Source organism: Rutidosis leptorrhynchoides, chromosome 4 (genome assembly GCF_046630445.1).
Source record: "Rutidosis leptorrhynchoides isolate AG116_Rl617_1_P2 chromosome 4, CSIRO_AGI_Rlap_v1, whole genome shotgun sequence".
NCBI lineage: Eukaryota > Viridiplantae > Streptophyta > Magnoliopsida > Asterales > Asteraceae > Rutidosis > Rutidosis leptorrhynchoides.
In genome coordinates, this window is record NC_092336.1 from 137,367,115 (window position 1) to 137,389,171 (window position 22,057).

Sequence of the window (22,057 nt, forward strand, 5' to 3'; positions counted from 1 at the left end):
CCAAATAAGAGTAATTTCCCCCTTTGATTCGGTGATGGCTTGTCATTTGACTCCATACACCATGTGTATCAAAATTTTCATCTATCTTTCTACCATTTAGTATCAACCCTCTACAATCGGCAGATGCTAACTCCTCAGGCGTATATATACGTAAAGCCTGAGCCATGTCTAGTAAAGACATGTGGCGCATCGAACCTCCTAACAAAAATCTAATAAAAGATCGATCGGTTAAACTAGCTACCTGATCATTTAATTCTATACTACACAACAATTCTTCACACCATACTTTATATACAGGTCTACGCATGGTGAATAAACGTACCCAGTCGTTAAAAGTAGAATTACCATACCTCTGTGTAAGTAATTCCCTAATTGGCCCGGCCAATTCTACAGCTTCTAATGGTCCCCATTCTATGACCCTAGGTACCTCAACAACTTTAGAATGAAGAGTATGCAAACCCCTTTGGTATTTTGGATAATCTATCCAAAGTCTGTCAAATCTCAGGTTCGGGTGCAAATCTTCCAAGTGCATATCAGAAAATGTCATGACTGGATGAGGTATATCTTGTTTGTAGTAGTTATCCACCTCCTGTTATTCCGCATTCTCAGCAGGAGCATTGCGAGCTTGGGATGAAGATTCACCCCTTTCAGTCTACAAAACACATCAAACACAATTTTTGTGCATCCAAATATGCATTAGTGTCAGCAAAATCATCAATCAAAATAATTACAATGACATGATCAATTTATATCAAACTTAAGCTCATTTTCATATTTTCATCAAATCTACACTTTTTCAAATAAGCATATACGAAAATGTTTGCCAAGTTCATAAGCATTCAACTCAAATAACATGTCAAAATAATCATTACTAGCAATTAAACAAGTTTCAAATGGCATTATCTCTCAAAAATCAAGTTCATGAATTTTAGACTTGAAAAAGTCCACTTTAATTCTCAAAATCATGTTTAGGCTCAAAGTTTGGATCATTTAACTACCTAAACATGTTACACTACTTAATTTAGCAACAATTCATGAAAAAAATTGGCCATAACCTGTTTATATCAAAAAGCCCCAAATTTGCTCAAGAACACAAACCCTAGATTACTCAAAATTTGAAGTTTAAGGCTTCTAATCATGTTAAATAGCATCAATCTAGGTTATACAAGCATAATACATAAACAATTTAAGCATAATTACACTAAAAAGCATCAAAATCAAATTGGGTATAAAATTGCTCAAGAACACTAATTTTCGGATTAAATGGTGTTTAGGTGTAGAAATTTACCATTTTTCTTGTGTAATTCCTTGATAGCATCCTTCTCAACATGATTTTAGTAAAAGATTTGATGATTAATGGTGAAAAAATTCGATTTTTGTGTGATATTTTCGGGTTTTTTCGCAGTATGTTTTGTGGGTGTTGTGTGGACTGAGCTGTTCCAGCTCCTTTATTTTTTTCTGTAATTCGGTCCCTCCGCGAGTGGCGGGGTTTTTACCCTTCAGACTCCGCGAGTCACGGAGTTTGTATATATATATTTTTTTAACATCTTATACTAATTAAAACAATTAAGTAATTAATTTTAAAATTTTGTTTCCCTTGTTATTTAGGATGAGGTCGTTTCGGATAGATGTCCTAGTCCGTCCTTCGACAAAATTTTAAAATTTATCTTTTTGTAGCGATTATTTTAAAAGCTAAGATTTTTGGGGTTTTTTAATGTTTTTGGCATACTTTAATTCAATAAGATTAAAAATAATGATAATAAAAGTTCTCGTCCCTCCCTTGGGTAAAGCAATTTCGGTTCAAAGACCTAGTCTTCAACTTACGACGAATTTTAAAAATCATATTTTTAACTTAATGAGATAAAGTAAATTTTTGTTTTTAAATTCACACAATTTAAATATAAAATTCAAAATTAATATTAAAAATTCACACCAAACTTACAATTTAAAATGCATAAAAATAAAATTCATATTTTAAAAATTAAAAATTCACACCAAACTTAATTTAAAAATTCATATTATAAATTCACACCAAACTTATATTAATTTTTCCAATATTTACAATTTTAAATATATTGTTTTTACAAAGTTTACAATATTAATTTAAGATTTATATATTAATTTTAAAAACATGGTAAAAATAAAATTAAAAATCTTTTTGGCTTTTTATCCCACTTTAATCAATCAAATATTATCAAAAATATGCGCCCCTCTTTTCAGTAAAGTAATTTCGGTTCCAAGACCTAATTTAACTCATGACGAATTTTTGAAATATTTTAGGTTGATTGATTAAAGATATTTATACCTTAAGAATAAACGTTAAATTTCGCAGTGATGTAATAAATTTTTGAATGATATCAATAATTTCGGTCGCCAAACCTAATTTTATTCAATACCAATTTAATACTTTATAGCGAACAAATTAGCGTTTATTATCAAAAGGTTAAAAAAAATAAAATAAAAATAAAAACTGTACAAACATACATGTGAAATAGATTTCTTAGTTATATGATCTATCCCATTCATAAGATAGTCGGTTTAATTGGTTTTCCATGGCTACATAGGCGTAACCTCGATCATTCAGTGTTTTTTCTTCTAAACATATGAACGGTCCGTCTCTGCATAAAGTAACAAATTCGGTGTTTGAATAGGTTTGATTATTTGAACATTTACCTCCATGTGACCATTTTCCGCATTTGTGACATCTTTCTAGGTGTCGTGCTCTTCTTTTCGCTGCGGATTTTGATTTTCCTTTACCAAATTGTAACTTATTATCTTCGCATCTGGATTCTTTTCTAACTCCGTCCAATCTTTCTCTGATTACTGATACTATTTCACTCGGAAGTGTGTCATTATTACGTTTAGTGATCAAAGCGTGTAGCATTAGACCATGGTTTAGTGCACAGGCAGTCTTCATTTCTTAAAAAAATAAAAATTCAGAATGTGGGGAGAAGACTTGTTCTTTAGGGTCTGCTAGGGAAAGACCGTCCGGGTTCCATTTTCGAGAACTACACGAAAACAGACAATCTAACTCTAACAGAAATACATAAACCCCCTATACTTAGTTAGTTGTGGTATCGAAATTGTGATTAACTTCATTGTCTTCTTCCATCGGACCATGTATGTAATGTTTAACTCTGTGACCATTAACTTTAAATTCAATCCCATTTGAATTTATTAATTCTATCGTTCCGTATGGAAAAACTCTTTTGACTATGAATGGTCCAGACCATCTTGATTTCAATTTTCCAGAAAATAGCTTGAATCGTGAATTGAAAAGAAGAACTCTGTCTCCTTCTTTAAATTCTTTTGAACTTCTGATTCTTTTATCATGCCATTTCTTCGTTCTTTCTTTATAGATTAACGAATTTTCGTATGCTTCATGTCTTAATTCTTCTAATTCGTTTAGTTGACTTAATCGTAGACGTCCGGCTTCATGTAAATCAAGATTACATGTCTTCAAAGCCCAAAATGCTTTGTGTTCAATTTCTACTGGAAGATGACATGCTTTTCCATAAACAAGTCTAAAAGGTGTGGTTCCAATTGGAGTTTTGTAGGCTGTTCTAAAAGCCCATAGTGCATCCTCCAATTTAATGGACCATTCCTTCGGATTTGATCCTACGGTTTTCTCTAGAATACGTTTTAAAGCTCGGTTGGTATTTTCCACTTGTCCACTTGTTTGTGGATGATATGCGGTGGAGATTTTATGAGTTACTCCATATCTTTAAGAACTTTCTCAAGTTGATTATTACAGAAATGAGTACCCCGATCACTTATTAAAGCTTTCGGTGTTCCAAACCTTGCAAAAAGACGTTTTAAAAAGTTGACTACAACTCGTGCATCGTTAGTTGGGAGAGCTTGTGCTTCCGCCCATTTAGATACATAATCAATGGCTACGAGAATATAGAGATTATTATGAGATTTTGGAAATGGACCCATAAAGTCAATACCCCAAATGTCAAATACTTCACATACTTGTATGACATTTTGTGGCATTTCATCACGTTGACTTATTTTTTCGGCCCTTTGACAAGCATCACAGGATTTGCAAAGAAGGTGTGAGTCTTTGTAAATTGTAGGCCAATAGAATCCAGCATCATAAACTTTTCTTGCTGTTAGTTGAGGCCCATAATGCCCTCCTGTTGGTCCTGTGTGACAATGGTTTAATATTTTACTAGCTTCATCTCCAAATACATATCGGCGTATTATTCCATCTGGACAACTTTTAAACAAATGTGGATCTTCCCAAAAATAGTGTTTTATATCACTGAAGAATTTCTTTCGTCTTTGGTACGATAATCCTTTTTCAAGGAATCCACAAACTAAGTAGTTTGCATAGTCTGCAAACCATGGAATTTCATTATAATCTATCTTCAATAGATATTCATCAGGAAAGTTGTCTTGTATGGCCGATTCATTTAGAACTTCTAATTCGGGATTTTCAAGACGAGAAAGATGATCGGCGGCGAGATTTTCTGCTCCTCTTTTATCTCGGATTTCAATATCAAACTCTTGTAAGAGTAAGATCCAACAGATTAATCTTGGTTTAGCATCTTGTTTCGAAAATAGGTATCTAAGAGCAGAATGGTCGGTATAAACCACCGTTTTTGCTAGAACGAGATATGATCGAAATTTGTCAAAAGCAAAGACAATAGCAAGGAGTTCTTTTTCAGTAGTTGTATAGTTCGTTTGTGCTCCTTGTAACGTCTTACTAGCATAATATATAGGTTGAAATCGTTTTTCAATCCTTTGTCCTAAAGCGGCTCCCATTGCAAAATCACTTGCATCGCACATTAGTTCAAATGGTAGATTCCAATTTGGTGTTATCATGATCGGCGCATTAGTGAGTTTTTCTTTAAGAATATTAAAAGATTTGATACACTCATCTGAAAAGATGAATGGAGCATCCTTTTCTAGGAGTTTATTCATAGGAATGGCAATTTTAGAAAAATCTTTTATGAAACGTCGGTAAAAACCGGCATGCCCTAGAAAACTCCTAACTCCTCTAACATTGGTGGGATGTGGAAGTTTAGCAATTACATCTACTTTAGCTCTATCCACTTCAATTCCTTCTTTTGAAATTTTATGTCCAAGAACGATGCCTTCTTTAACCATGAAATGGCATTTCTCCCAATTAAGTACTAGATTTGATTGTTCGCATCTAATAAGCATTCGTTCAAGATTAGCTAGACATGATTCAAATGTATCACCGAAGACTGAAAAGTCATCCATGAAAACTTCCATGCATTCTTCTATCATGTCGTGAAAAATCGCCATCATACACCTTTGAAAGGTTGCAGGGGCATTGCAAAGTCCAAATGGCATGCGTTTGTAAGCAAAAGTACCATAAGGGCACGTGAATGTGGTTTTCTCTTGGTCCTCGGGTGCTATTGGAATTTGAAAATATCCGGAAAATCCATCTAGAAAACAATAGTAACTATTTCCGGCTAATCTTTCCAACATTTGATCAATAAAAGGTAAGGGAAAGTGATCTTTTCTGGTGGCGTCATTTAATTTTCTATAATCAATACACACACGCCATCCTGTTACAGTCCTAGTAGGAATAAGCTCATTTTTCTCATTTGTAATGACAGTCATGCCACCCTTCTTAGGCACGCATTGAACTGGGCTTACCCATGGACTATCAGAGATTGGATATATCAAACCTGCATCTAGCAGTTTAATAATCTCTTTCTTAACTACATCTTGCATATTAGGATTTAGTCTTCGTTGGCGTTGCACATACGTTTTATGACCTTCTTCCATAAGGATTTTATGTGTGCAATACGAAGGACTTATTCCTTTAATATCATGAATCTTCCATGCAATGGCTGGTTTATGAGCTTTTAACACAGAAATGAGTTGTGATTTCTCATTTTCAGTAAGAGAAGACGATATTATTACAGGTAATTCAGATTCACCATGTAAATAAGCGTATTCCAAATGGTTTGGAAGTGGCTTTAGCTCTAATTTCGGTGGTTCTTCTATCGATGATTTATATCGATATCTGTCTTCTTCTTTTAGCATTTGAATTTCTTCTGTTGTTGGTTCATATCCATTAGCTATAAGTGTAGCTAACATTTCAACTTCATCAATTGGTTCATTACCTTCTCCTAAAGAACATTCTCCTGTTCCTTGTAATTCTGGAAATTCTTCTAATAATTCTGCATGTGCATCTATAGTTTGAATATAATAACATGTATCATCTGCAGATTGTGGTTGTTGCATTGCTCTATCAACTGAAAAGGTAACACTCTCATCCTCTATACTTAGGGTCAATTTCTTACCGAACACGTCTATCATTGCTTTAGCCGTGTTTAAGAATGGTCTTCCTAATATGAGAGGAACTTGAGAATCTTCTTCCATGTCCAGAACAACAAAATCTACTGGAAATACTAAAGTACCAACTTTAACTAGCATGTTCTCCATTATCCCTCTAGGATATTTTATTGATCTATCGGCTAGTTGTATGCTTATTCTGGTTGGTTTCAATTCTCCAAGGTCTAGTTTAGTGTATAGTGAATACGGCATTAGATTTATACTAACACCTAAGTCTGCCAATGCTTCTATTGAACTAAGACTACCCAGAAAACATGGAATTGTGAAACTTCCTGGATCAGATAGTTTTTCTGGTATCTTATTCAACAGCACTGCTGAACAATTAGCATTCATGGTAACAGCCGAGAGTTCTTCCATTTTCTTTCTATTTGAGATTAGATCTTTCAAGAATTTAGCATATCTAGGCATTCCTGAAATCACATCAATGAAAGGAAGATTTACATTTATCTGTTTAAACATATCCAAGAATTTGGATTGCTCGGCTTCATGTTTCTCTTTCTTCATTTTACTCGAGTAAGGAAGTGGTGGTTGGTATGGTTTAACATAATGTTTATCCTTAATTGTGTTATCTTCATTAACCTTTTCAACTACCTGTTCTTTTTTCTTATCTTGATTAGGTTGTGGTTCTTGTGGAGTAGGAATAGCTTCATCAGAAGTTACAGGTATTTCAGGTGGTTTAAGTGTTGTACCACTTCTTGTGGTAATGGCTTTAGCTGTTTCATTCCGGGGGTTAGTATTTGTATCACTAGGTAGACTTCCCGGTTTTCTTTCACCTATTAACCTTGCTAGGTTACTTACTTCTTGTTCCAGATTTTGAATAGAAGCTTGTTGATTTCTAAATGCTTGAGCATTTTGTTCATTAGTTTGTTTCTGAGATGTGAAAAACTGCGTTTGAGTTTCAACTAGCTTCGTCATCATATCTTCTAAATTCGACTTTTTATCATCGTTTTGTTGTGGTGGTTTGTTTTGAAAATTAGGTCTTTGCTGATTGTAATTATTATTGGATACTTGTTGATTGCTAGGACCTTGTTGGTTGTTGTATGGAATATTTCGGTTATAATTCTGGTTTTGATTGTAAATCGGTCTTGGCGGTTGATAATTATTCTGATAATTATTTCCAGGCCTTTGGTTTATGTATGAAATATTTTCTCTTTGTTCCATTGTTAATTCAATACTGAGACAATCTTTTGTCAAATGTGGTCCTCCACACTGCTCACAACTAATTCGTATTGAGTGAATATCTTTAGTCATTTTTTCCATTCGTCTCTCCACAGCATCTATCTTTGCGGAAATGGAATCTAAGTCATGGCTAGAATCGGCTCTAGCTGCTTTAGATGATCTAACGATATCTTTTTCTTGGTGCCACTCATGTGAGTGGGAAGCAGTGTTATCAATAATTTTGTAAGCATCAGTTTCGGTTTTCTTCATAATAGAACCACCAGCTGCTATATCTATGTCTTTCCTTGTAGTGATGTCGCATCCTTGGTAGAATATTTGTACTATTTGACAGGTGTCTAAACCATGTTGCGGACATCCTCTTAACAACTTTCCAAATCTAGTCCACGCTTCATATAGAGTTTCATTCGGCTTCTGTGTGAATGTAACAATTTCTCCTTGAAGTCTTACAGCTTTAGATGCAGGAAAGAATTGTTTAAGAAATTTTTCAACTAAAACGTCACATGTATCAATCGCCCCTTCAGGTAACGATTCCAACCAATCTTTGGCTTCTCCCTTTAAAGTCCAGGGAAATAACATGAGATATATCTGTTCATCCTCCACTTCTCGGATTTTAAATAGTGTGCAGATCCTATAAAAGGTACGTAGATGTTCATTTGGTTCTTCCTTCGGCGCACCACTAAATTGGCATTGATTAGTCACCATGTGTAGAATTTGTCCTTTGATTTCATAATCTGGCGCATTAATGTCTGGATGAGTAATTGCGTGACTTTGGCCAGTGTGTTTAGCTCTCATTCGGTCTTCCATACTTAATGGTTCTGTTACTTCCATAATTGAATTTGTTGAATCAGAATCACTAGAGGATTCTGATATAATGGTTCGTTCCTCAACAATCTCTGTTTGAATGATTGGTGGTTCCGGAGGAAAATTTAATGGTTCAGGATCTATGAATCGTCCCTGAATATTCTCCGGATTCTCAATTGTGAGGTCGGGTTCAAAAAATGGATTATCAACGGCGACAATATTAGTTAGATGTCTTGATCTAGTTACAGGTGGTGAACGTACAAAAGGTGATGAACGTCTTGCTCGGTGCATTCACTGAATATCCTATTAGTTTTTAAAAGGAAAGAAGAATTATAATAAGTTATCCAATCAATAGACTTTTCTGATTTTGCCCACGTTTCGAATAGCCAAAAGATGCAGCAGAGGGGCAGGATTCGTTTGGTCTCAATATAATTGAGGACTGTTTGGCTCCAATAACCCGGTCCACGTACAAATCCAACTATTACTACGAACCAGAAAATTTTGATGTCTATCAATTTAACCACTTAAAATAAATTTTCGTAATTTTAAGAAATTTAGATAAGAAGTAGAATAAAAATCTATGTCCTAAAACTAGAATAGCGAGAAATAAGAAAGAAAAAAAATGCGTCGAAAAAGGTCGAAAAAGAAAAATGGTTGAAAAATAAAAGGTGACGGAAAAATAAAAGAAACTTATAACACTTAAAAACACTTGACTAACCTAACCTTATTACTACAACTAAGTTAAAATTATAATCGCAAATTGAGATTACTAATTGGAATGATAATTGATACATAGGTAAAAGTCGTCTAAAAATATTAAAGCTTACAGGAAAAACTAAATCCCAAATGAAAATAACTTAAAAAGAAACTAAAACTTAAAAAGGCGTCGCAAAATTCTAAAGTACCTAAATCTTAGTCTAAAGAAAAAGCACTTAAGGAATTCTACGGCAAAGCCTAAAAATCTAGAAGTAAAAATAACTATGGCAAAAATTAAGTTTAAAACTAAATATGAGCTATAAATACAAATATTACGCTAAAACGATTAAAAAGGGACAAAATATAAAAATAAACTAAAAGTTGTAAAAAGTACAATTTTTATAAAAATATTATTTTTATATTAATTATTTATTAAAACTATTAATTTTATATTTTATTAAATTAATTAAAACAAAATAAACTAATAAAAACTAAATATTATAATAAATATACCCTAATTAGGGTTTAAGTTTAAATATAATTAATAAAAACCCATAATTAATGCTGCTACGGCTTCTGTGTACCCGTGTCAGACTGTCTCCGCGAGTCGCGGTATTAGAGGCTGCAAACTCCGCGAGTCGCGGGGTTCCAAAATTCAACTCTGGTACAGTTTTTTAATTCGACGTTTTTTTTTCTGTTTTAAAATCTAAAATATTTATATAATAAAAACTTATATTTTTATAAAATAAAAATAAAGAAACTTTATAAAACTTAAATATTTAATAAAATCTTAAAAATATATAAAAAAATTTTTTCTTTTTATATTTTCGAATAATTAAAAACGTATTTTTACAAAAGTGAATTTTAATAAAAGTAAACTAAAAATAAAAATCTTTTTTTATTTATTTTTATATTAGCGTTGCGCTTCCGGCTATTAAGCGAATCCCCGGCAGCGGCGCCAAAAATAACTGATGTCAAAGCTAAGGGGTATAAAATACTATTAAATTTTACAAGAAAATACTATTAAATACGATACAATTTTACACAAGATATTTATTTATTTAGAGAATGGATATACTTAAACCTTGTTACAACACTTATAGGCAGTGTACCTAATCGTACAGTAGTGTAGTTTTTAGTAAGTCCGGTTCGTTCCACAGGAAAAATCTTTAAACAAAGCTTAACGTTATATTAGTTTACTTTTATAAAAATACAAATATATATATAAGTAATATTATTATTATAAAGGGGGGTTTTTACCGTTTAATGACCGGTTTGTCGATTTTAAAACTTTAGTCGCAGTTAAAACCAAATGTAAAATAATAAATAAATACAAGACTTAATTTAAAGCGTAAAGTAAATAACGATAATGAAATTGCGAATAATAAAAGTGCGATAAAATAAACTTGCGATAATTAAAAAGTACGATAATTAAAAGTGCAATTAAATACAATAACAAAAAATGCGATAATTAGAAGTGCAATTAAATATAAAATAAAGGAAATTAAATATGAAATAAAAGAATTATGCTTATTTAAACTTCCGTAACCATGATGTTTGACGTGTTGATTTTAGTTTTATGCCCATGGGTTAATTGTCCTTTGTCCTGGATTATTTAATATGTCCGTCTGGTTTTTGTCCATAACAGTCCATCAGTCATAAATATAAAGTGCGAGTGTCCTCGTCAAATTATCCTTATACCCAAAGTTAAATATTCCAACTAATTGGGGACTTAAACTGTAACAAGATTTTAATACTTTGTTTAATAATTACACCAGGATGTCGACTGAGTGTAACCCAAGGTTTTAATATTTTGTTATCAATTATACCAAGTGTCCTTGTACATAATTTCACCCCTGTTTTAATAATTCTAGTGGCTAGTAATCCATTCCCGTGTCCGGTTAAATGAACGATTATTTGTACATATAAATACCCCGCCCATCGTGTCCGATCGAGTGTATATGGTAATTTATAGGGACGCCCAATTGTAAATCTTTATATTAACATTAACAAACTATCATTTAGTTAAACAAATATAAAGCCCATTAATAGCCCATAGTCTAATTTTCACAAGTGTCGTTCTTTTGTCCAAACTCCAATTATGGTACAAAGCCCAATTACCCAATTTTAGTAATTAGCCCAACATCATGATTACTTCGGATTAAATAAGCATAATAATAACTTAGCTACGAGACATTAAATTAAAAAGGTTGAACATAACTTACAATGATTAAAAATATCGTAGCGTTACACGGACAGAATTTCGACTTACACCCTTACAACATTTGCTAACATACCCTTATTATTAGGATTAAAATTAAAATTAAAATTAAAATATAAATTATAAATATAAATATTACGTATATAGATAGAGAGATTGATGGATATTGGATGAAAAATTGATCAGAATTCGTTGGGCTTTATAGGGAGTTTCAGTTTTTGGGGCTCCGCGACTCGCGGCCCTTTTCTTCTTCAAACTCCGCGAGTCGCGGAGATCGTTTTCACAGCTCATCCACATTTGGCTCTTTGTTTGCCGACGATTTATTTTATAAATATAATATATATATAATTAATATAATTAATTATATATTATATTATATTTATATACATAGTTAACTTGTAATTTTTAGTCCGTTGCGTCGAGCGTTGAGAGTCGACTCTGGTCCTGGTTCCGGATTTTCGAATGTCCTTGCGTACAATTTAATATCTTGTACTTTGCGTTTTGAATCTTGTACTCTTGTAATTTCGAGACGTTTCTTATCAATAATTGGAACCTCTTTGATTGTATTTTGTACTTTTGAGCTTTTTGGTCGTTTGCGTCTTCACTTCGTCGAATCTGTCTTTTGTCTTCACCTTTTATTATTTAAACGAATATCACTTGTAAATAGAACAATTGCAACTAAAAGCTTGTCTTTCTTGAGGAATAATGCTATGAAATATATGTTCGTTTTTAGCATTATCAGAAAACGAGGAAAAACAAGCAAGAACCGGCTAAGATGATTCACACACGTTTAAATAACTTATTTTATAATTTTTGGAGTATTTGATTTATCCAATCTTATGTTTTAGGATATTTTATTACGAACACATGGTTGAATGAATCACTTAAAACGGACTAGAAATGGAGAAGTTAGAGCGAAAACAGTGAAGACCAAGTTGCGACCTCGGAAACCAAGCTACGATCCCGGAGACAAGATCAAGATCTAACCAAATGCAGCCACCCGTGGTGTTTGGGGTACTCACTTTCCCCGGGTTGCCCACCCGGTACGTCTACCCGACTCGTTTACCCAGGTTGCCACTACCCGGCTCATCTACCCAACTCGTATATCCGGGTTGGCCACATTACCCAGGACCCTTACACGGCTTGCCCACCCGGGTTGCCATTTGGCTTGGCCGTACGTGGCTCCCTTTCCCTAGTTACCCACTCTATTTTGGCTATAAATAGGTGGTGTTGGTTCTCATTTTCAACACACCAAAATTCAACGAAATCACCTCCAATCACCACCATATTTTCACACTTTTACTCCCTCTCCAGAGTTTCAAACTAGTTTCTCTCTCTAGATTAGAGAGAGAAAATTATGAGATTTATGTAATCGTTAGGAGTAAAAGCTAGTATAGCAATGTAATGCCTTGGATATTTTGAAGATATATAACTATTATTCGGTACACAACATTTATTAGTAATATCTATCATTTCTTTTATTAATTTGTCATAATCTTCTTGTTTAATATTTGTGATTTATTATAATTAGAAAAATATTTATTGCCATGATGTGTAAGTAATTACTTGATTGTTTGCAATGATTTAATAATGTTTGTTAGGGATGATTATCGTGTCGTATACGCTTTATGTCTATGATTTTAAACCTTGTTATAATTATCGTTTTTCTACCAATAAACGTGATTAAAAACTTCTAATTAAGACGCCATATAAAAGGGTAATTAATTATCCGTATGAAGACATTTTTCAAGAATATAAGACTCGATGGAATATTGTTATAACACTGGAGTACAGTGTCGATGTACTATAGGATCACTTGATCACGGTAAAGGTTAGAAGCTATGAACCATTATAAGTGTAGTACATTATGGAAACTCTATACGAGAAGTACATTCTAGGAAACATTGTGACTGAAGTACTTGATGTATAACTAAAGGATTTACTAGGTAGAAGTAAATAAGGACCGGTATAAATCATAAATAGAAATTTAACACACTACAATATAAACTTACTTTATAATCTTTATAGAGGACAAAGACCAATTAAGAGTTCTAGTTTGTCTAGAAACCTTTATATTTTTTTAATAGCGAGTTAGAAGTAATTGACAGGAGTCCGTATTGAAAAACCACCTACCTCATCATATAAGTGACGTGTCGGGAGGAAATCACATTGAAAAAATCACCATTGAAAATCAAACACGTGACTTTTAGCATTCCACCGAATACTTGAATAACCAGATTCCCATCGGGGCAATACACAAGTGGTTATTATTTATTTATATTGTATTTAGATTAATTTATTTATGAGTGTGCATAATACATGCAATAGTACATTTGGCTTGGAGGTGTCAACAAGGAGCATGTGTAAGACACATATTCCACTTATTTTGTTATTTTTAACAAGCACACATCAACCACACTTGTATTATTTGACAAGTCACTACTACTAACCTTAGCTTAACATTTTTTCAATGATTCTTTTACGCTTAAATGGTTAAAAGTGTGACTATAAAATATATATATGGTCAAAAACTTTGAAGCTTTAAAAAATATGGTGTAAAAAGTGTTAAGTGGTATTAATTTTTTGAAACTTTAAGTGTCATTAGAAATTATTTTTTTGATACTTTTAAGTTTCAAAAACTTTGTAACACGTAAAAAAACATGTCAAGTTATTTATGTTTCAAAGTGTCAAAAATATTAAAAACGTAAAAGTAAAACATTTTTCTTAGTGAGTTTTTAACAAGGGAGGTGATACTCACACACTCATTCTTGATCTATACACACTTAAGTTACTAATATACCCTTATTTACAATGATGAGAGTTCAACTTCCTAGACAAATTTAGGGATATAAATGTAAGTTTCATGGTAAAAAGTGTGTATGGATCAAAACTAAGTGTGTGAGTATCACCTCCCTTTTAACAATATTATAAAGGTTAATTACATAAGTAGGGTTTACTCCTCAACTTAATCTATATAAATAATTTTATTTTTCTATAGGTTGTCATATGACATCATTATATAGATATAGATATCGATATAGAAATAGATAGATAAATAAAAATTATATTAAATATTTAATTTAATTAATAAAAACATTATAATATTAGGTAACTGAACTTATGATTAAACAGGAAAACAAATCATATCCACTCATATTTTTATAATACCATAATGCAATAGGGTATATGCATATATAGTTGTTGTACCGCTTATTTATTCACCAGCTTGTCATCCTCACTTTCTTAACTATATGCAGGCTTCCTACATCAATAATCATATATTCCTAAATATTATAAAAAAAATTACAAAGATGCTAGCATTATCTCCTCCTTTGTTTTCAACAACCTATGGATGGCCATTAGAAGTTGAAGCAAGGTGTTGTGATTTAGCGCACTTTCAAGACCCCGAGAAATTAATAGAACAATTAAGCAATAAATAAAGACACAAGGATTTACGTGGTTCGGCGTGAGGCCTAGTCCACGGGCGGAAGCAGAGATGGATTTTACTAGCAAATATGGCAAACCCGAGGTTACAATGTATCACTCAATCTAGGCTCCGAAAATACTAACAAAGTATTTAGACCACTCACTAGATTATTACACTTCCCTCGTAACTCACTCGTATAGAATTTTATTTAACAATTCTATACTCTCTCTATTTTCTACAATACTTCTCACAAGAGTGTTATAGACTCTTTCAAGTATTATGTAACTTGAGATGGGATTTAAGATGTGAAGAATGGGATGCCTAAATGAAGTTCCAAGCATTTCCTTTTATAATTGAAATGAGCCATATGAATGCATGTGTGAATTCAAGACATTTCATGGCCAACCTTGAATAATCCCATGTGTTGAATGCATATTTCAACAACCACCCATGTGATCCATCTAGATGTGTTAGGTGGCCTAACTCATAATCCAAATTGGAATTGAGTCAAATTAGTCCAACAAATCTCCACCTTGACGAACATTCCATTCCTTTGCTATCTTTTCTCAATCTCCGCTTCCCGTCAGCCCTCCCGGGCTCATCACTTTCTTTGAACGCCAACCAAGTCCAAACAGTGTTCGAACTTGTTTGTAGTAACGGGCTTAGTCAACATATCTGCCGGATTATCTGCCTTGCAAATCTTCTTGACAATTATAACTCCTTTTGATATGACTTCTCGAATAAAGTGATACCGTACATCAATGTGTTTGGTTCTCTCATGATACACTTGGTTTTTAGTCAAATGTATGGCACTCTGGCTATCACAATGCACTACAGTTTCGTCCTGTTGCAAACCCAGATCACCAACCAAACCCCTCAGCCACTTTGCTTCTTTCACACCCTCAGTCAGAGCCATGTATTCCGCTTCAGTTGTCGACAAAGCAACCGTCGATTGTAATGTTGCTTTCCAACTAATAGCACATCTTCCGAGAGTAAAAACATACCCCGTCTGAGACCTTCTCTGATCCAAATCACCAGCATAGTCTGAATCAACGTATCCGGTAACATTAGTATTACCACCGCTATCAAATACTAAGCCAATATCTGTTGTCCCTCTGAGGTACCGTAGAATCCATTGCACCGCTTTCCAATGAGCTTTCCCTGGACAATCCATATATCTACTCACCACGCTTACCGCCTGTGCAATATCCGGTCTAGTACATACCATGGCATACATGATGCTACCCACAGCACTAGCATATGGAACATGTGACATATGCTCTACCTCCTCCTCAGTTTCTGGTGATAACGCCGATGAAAGTTTGAAATGTGCAGCAAGTGGAGTACTAACCGGTTTGGAGTTATCCATCCCAAAACGCTGAAGAACCTTCTCAATATATTTCTTTTGTGACAAATACAATTTTCCTTCACGTCTATCTCTGATAATCTCCATTCCCAATATCTTCTTAGCTGCACCCAAATCTTTCATCTCAAACTCACTTTTGAGTTGAGATTTTAACTGATCGATCTCAGACATGTTTTTCGAAGCAATCAACATATCATCCACATATAACAGCAAATAAACGTACGAGCCATCTGAAAGCTTCTTGTGATATACACAACTATCATAATCACTCCACGAGTAACATTTACTAGTCATGAATACGTCAAACCGCTTATACCATTGTCGAGGTGATTGCTTCAAGCCATATAATGAATTTTTCAGCAAACAAGCATACTCTTCCTTTCCTTTGACCACAAATCCCTCTGGCTGGTGCATAAAGATCCGTTCCTCCAACTCACCATGTAAGAATGCTGTCTTGACATCTAGTTGTTGCAGCTCCATATCAAGTAAAGCAACCATGGCAAGTAACACGCGAATAGATGTATGCTTTACGACCGGTGAGAAAACTTCATTAAAGTCAACTCCCTCTCTCTGAGTAAAGCCTTTTGCTACAAGGCGTGCTTTGAACCTTTCATCTTCTACACCCGGAATTCCATCCTTCTTTTTGAAGATCCATTTGCATCCAACAATCTTCTGACCTTTTGGCGGTTTCACCAGCTCCCACGTATGATTGTTATAAAGAGACTCCATCTCTTCATTCATAGCTACGGACCACTTTGCAAATTCTGGGCCACTTATAGCTTCACGATATGTAGCAGGTTCTTGGACTTCTATATCTTCTGCCATACTCAGGGCATAAGCTACCAAATCTGCATGCCCGAACCGTTGTGGTGGTTTTATTGCTCGTCGTTCTCTATCTCTTGCTAGATTATAATTCTGTAGATCATGTTGTTCATCTGACTGATCTTCTGGTGTCATTTGATCAACACCAGAGTCATGTACATCTTCTACAATGGGCTCGACAGGAGTATCTTGTACTACTCCTTGTGAAACTTCTATTTCTTGCTCCACCTGCTCTTCAACTTCACGATCTTTTCCAGCAACTACTTGTTCCTCCTCTGTCTTTTTCAACATAGCAGGCTCATCAAATGTCACATCCCTGCTGATGAGAAATCGGGATGATTTACCATCAGGGCACCACAATCTATAACCCTTCACCCCATCTGCATACCCTAGAAATATGCATCTCTTAGCCCTCGGCTCAAGTTTACCATCTTTCACATGAGCATAAGCAGGACAACCAAATATCTTCAAATCACTGTAACTTGCAGGGGAACCTGACCATTTTTCCAAAGGAGTTTGACAATCAATTGCCGTTGATGGAGACCGATTTACCAAATAACAAGCTGTGTTGACATCTTCAGCCCAAAATATATTTGGTAATTTTGCATTTGAGAGCATACACCTCGCTCGCTCAAGGAGCGTTCTATTCATCCGTTCTGCGACGCCATTCTGTTGTGGTGTAAACCGCACTGTGTGGTGTCTCACAATGCCTTCGTTCTTACAGAACTCATTGAATTCGCCTTTGCAGAATTCCAGTCCATTGTCAGTTCTCAAGCGCTTAATGAACTTTCCAGTCTGCTTCTCTATCATCATCTTCCATTGCTTGAAATTGACAAAGACTTCATCCTTACGTTTAAGGATATAAACCCATACTCTTTTCGAATAGTCATCAATAAAGGTTAACATGTATCTCGCACCACCTTTTGAAGGAACAGGAGATGGACCCCAAAGATCTGAATGGATATAATCCAAAGTACCTTTCGTCCTGTGAACGGCTGTGCCAAACTTTATCCGGCTCTGTTTTCCGAATACACAATGCTCGCAGAATTCCAATTTTCCGATATTCTGACCGCACAGCAAACTTCGTTTACTAAGCTCCATCATTCCTCTCTCGCTCATGTGCCCAAGGCGCATGTGCCATAACTTGGTGGTATCTACATCTTTAGCCGATGAAGAAACTCCAGACGCACCAGTAACCGTGCTACCTTTTAACAGGTAAAGGCCGTTACACCTTTCACCTTTCATCACGACAAGTGCACCTCTAGAGACTTTTAGTACTCCACCTCGGGCTCGATACTCGCAGCCGATGGAGTCCAGCGTACCCAAGGAAATAAGATTCTTCTTCAATTCTGGAACATGCCTGACATCTGTCAACGTCCTCACCGTGCCATCATACATCTTGATTTGGATCGTTCCTATGCCAACAACCTTACAAGCTACATCGTTTCCCATAAGGACTTTACCACCATTTATTTGTTGATAGGTAGTAAACCAGTCCCTAATAGGACACATATGATAAGAACAACCCGAGTCAAGAATCCACTCATTACTTGAGAGGCCATCGGTAACACTAAGAACATTTGCACCATCAGAATCATTTTCTGCAACCGCGGCAACTTTATCGGCTCCCGCTGCATTCCAAGTCTCTCTTTTTCCTTTTAAGTCTGGATAGTCTCTACGCATGTGACCTTCCTTGTGACAATTGTAACACTTGATCTTTCTAGATCTTGGTTTCGATCTAGAACGACCTTTGTTGTTACTACTTGATGCTCTATCGTTACGTCTTCCTCTTGCCACCAAACCTTCTGCACTCTCTTCCAGATAATCCGCCGAGGATTTCTTCCTTAACTCGCTAGAGTTCAAGGTAGATTTGACATCCTCCATGGAAATAGTTTTTCTACTATATAGTAGAGTTGTAACCAAATGCTCGTACGATTTTGGCAAGGAACATAAGAAAATTAATGATTGATCTTCATCATCAATTTTCACACCAATATTATTCAAGTCCAAAATTATTTTATTGAACTCATCGATGTGATCATTTAGTGAACCTTCTTTCATCCGAAGAGTATACAACCGTTGTTTCATATACAACTGGTTCGTGAGACTCTTAGTCATATATAGAGTTTCTAGCTGTTTCCAAAGTCCAGCCGGTGTGGTTTCTGCCGCAACTTCTCTAAGCACACAATCGGCAAGATTTAGAATAATCATGCCGTGTGCCTTTTCCAGAAGTTCATCCTTCTCTTCATCTGTCAACTTTTCGGGTAGATGTTCTCTCCCTTTCAAAGCTAACAAATAACCTTGTTGGCTCAGTAGAGCCCGCATCTTCATTCGCCAAAGACCAAAATCGTTCTGGCCATTAAATTTCTCTACGTCGGACCTTATTATCGTCATCTTGTATATTTAATCACAACTATAGCTCTGATACCAGTTTGTTGTGATTTAGCGCACTTTCAAGACCCCGAGAAATTAATAGAACAATTAAGCAATAAATAAAGACACAAGGATTTACGTGGTTCGGCGTGAGGCCTAGTCCACGGGCGGAAGCAGAGATGGATTTTACTAGCAAATATGGCAAACCCGAGGTTACAATGTATCACTCAATCTAGGCTCCGAAAATACTAACAAAGTATTTAGACCACTCACTAGATTATTACACTTCCCTCGTAACTCACTCGTATAGAATTTTATTTAACAATTCTATACTCTCTCTATTTTCTACAATACTTCTCACAAGAGTGTTATAGACTCTTTCAAGTATTATGTAACTTGAGATGGGATTTAAGATGTGAAGAATGGGATGCCTAAATGAAGTTCCAAGCATTTCCTTTTATAGTTGAAATGAGCCATATGAATGCATGTGTGAATTCAAGACATTTCATGGCCAACCTTGAATAATTCCATGTGTTGAATGCATATTTCAACAACCACCCATGTGATCCATCTAGATGTGTTAGGTGGCCTAACTCATAATCCAAATTGGAATTGAGTCAAATTAGTCCAACACAAGGTCATATGATCATTCACTTCCTGATTTTCATGCATATAATCATCAAATCGAACATGATTTTGCACCCGAAAATTCGATTTCTTCAGGTGAAGCTGTAAATGGTGGTACTAAAGATGACATGATAGTGACAAAAAAGCTCAATCATAATGCTAGTGAAAGAGATCGTCGTAAGAGGGTTAATGACTTGTATGCGTTTCTTCGTTCACTTCTACCCAAGTCAAATGATCAAAAGGTATAGTACTAGTACATAACATATTGTGTCACTTTAAATTGACCAAAAAACTTGAACATGTTAGCTACTTTTGAAGTGTTTTTGGTATTTTGTCTTTATTTGAAACAGAAAAAAGTTAGTATTCCAGGGACAGTAACTCGTGCGTTGAAATACATACCTGAACTACAAAAGGAAGTAGAGGAGTTAAGAAGTAAAAAGGAAAAGCTTTGTTCGTATTCTTCAACAACCATCAAGAGCACGAAAGACAGACAACTTGGCGTAAACCAACAAAGTACTAAAGATGCTGTGATTAAAACAAATTCTTCGGTTGTTTCTTCAGTGAACGTTTTAGGTGAAAACGAAGATGTTATCCAACTGATATATACAATTTGTACGAGGACGAATAAAGATATTAGCTTCTTGTCAAATGTTATGGAATACATGGAACATGAAGAAGATGGGATTGTGTTTCTAAATGCGACGACTTTTAAGAGTTTTGGAGAAGGCATGATATTAAACACTGTCCATTTTCAGGTACATATATTTTCACTTTCTTCTACATCTCAAATTACAATAACCTTTATCGGCATGTAAGTATGATATGATGTACCAAATCCAACACATGTGTATGCTGTCATGGCAAAGACTTTTTGGTCCCTGAATTATACTCCATTTTACTAACAGTATCCCTTGGCTATTAATTTGGTCTTTAGAATTCTTTGTTTATCAATATTTTGCAATCAGCGTAACAGCGTCCCTTCGAGGAACGCTGATTGCAAATTTTTGATAAATAAAGGATTCTAAATGCCAAAGTTTAAATTTCTTACTAAGTTATATTCGCGTATAGAAACGTTTTCTTTGTAGTCAGTCATTCTGCATATAACTAAGTTGAGTATTCTCATCTGATCAAGCATATTGAACTATAATGATTCTAATGTATATATAATATATAATATATAATATTAATATAAATATAAATATAAATATAAATATATATGCCTTTTAATACTAGCACCATAAGTCTTTGCTTTTAAGATTTAAAATGGATGTAATTAGCAGTTTTTAACTTTGAGAATACTATATTTTATACTCTAAAACAATAAAAAATACTATGAGAACTGAAAGAGGTTTGGAATCTTTAGTTATAAAATTATAAATAATGAACCAAACTTGTTGAAAAATGTCTTAATCAACTAAATGACATATTCTATTGTTTGGCTGCATTTGACAAGATTTAATAGTTTTTAAGTATTGTGAAAATTGATAAAAAAAAAATGTTTTATTATGTTGACAGATGCAAGAGGATAAGAAGATAGAGGCTAAACAGTTGAAAGAGAAGTTGTGTTCTTTCTACCAACAACCGAGTCGGCGTGTACTTTAACTTTCATTGGTTATAAGCTGTATAGGATCATTTTCGTATGTTATATCGTCTGTAAATAGATGACCATGACGTACTGTGTAACATATCCAGTATTTGTGTATGCTAAAATCAATGGAGAACGATTGCATGAGCGACACATGCAGGTGTTAAAACAGAGGTGTCTTTGGACTTGTCTAAACTCTAAAGTGTGCAATCGAACAGGGTGCAGAATATTTAACGCGTCTCAAATGTTAGTCACCATGTCAAACCATGTTGGAGAGTATGACTATTGAGAACGACATATTGTAGAGAGTATTTACTATAAAGAGTTGATAGAGAGTATTGACTATAAGGAGTTGATCAACAACTTTTTTTTTTTTTACAAAAATGCTAAGAGGGTAGATATTTAATGAATAATTTAAGTATGATGAATGATAACTATTTAAGAATAAAACACCTTTAGTACGGTTGTTTTGATATTTTTTTTTTTTTTTCAATTTATAACTTTTTAATAGTATTATCTTTTTATATCTATTGAAAAATTTTACATTTATAAGATTCATTTTTTATATTCGAACACATGTTTTATATGTCGAACAAAAACTTATAAATTAATAAAACGACC

The 22,057-nt window shown here is 34.3% G+C and overlaps 1 protein-coding gene across 1 annotated transcript; it reads left to right on the forward strand.

Annotated features, from left to right (window-relative positions):
* The first annotated feature begins 14,528 nt into the window (after window positions 1-14,528).
* Window positions 14,529-21,721, forward strand: LOC139840293 (transcription factor ORG2-like). Its single transcript, XM_071830555.1, has 4 exons — window positions 14,529-14,612; window positions 19,862-20,093; window positions 20,202-20,606; window positions 21,367-21,721. Exons 1-4 carry the CDS (start codon window positions 14,548-14,550, stop codon window positions 21,451-21,453), a joined length of 789 nt encoding a protein of 262 aa, XP_071686656.1. The 5' UTR covers window positions 14,529-14,547; the 3' UTR covers window positions 21,454-21,721.
* The last annotated feature ends 336 nt before the right edge of the window (window positions 21,722-22,057 follow it).

Coding starts and splice junctions, on each gene's coding strand:
- LOC139840293 (XM_071830555.1), top strand. CDS start 14,548: ATGCTAGCATTATCTCCTCCTTTGTTTTCAACAACCTATGGATGGCCA. Junction 14,613..19,861: donor CCATTAGAAGTTGAAGCAAG/GTGTTGTGATTT, acceptor GTCCAACACAAG/GTCATATGATCATTCACTTC. Junction 20,094..20,201: donor CCAAGTCAAATGATCAAAAG/GTATAGTACTAG, acceptor TATTTGAAACAG/AAAAAAGTTAGTATTCCAGG.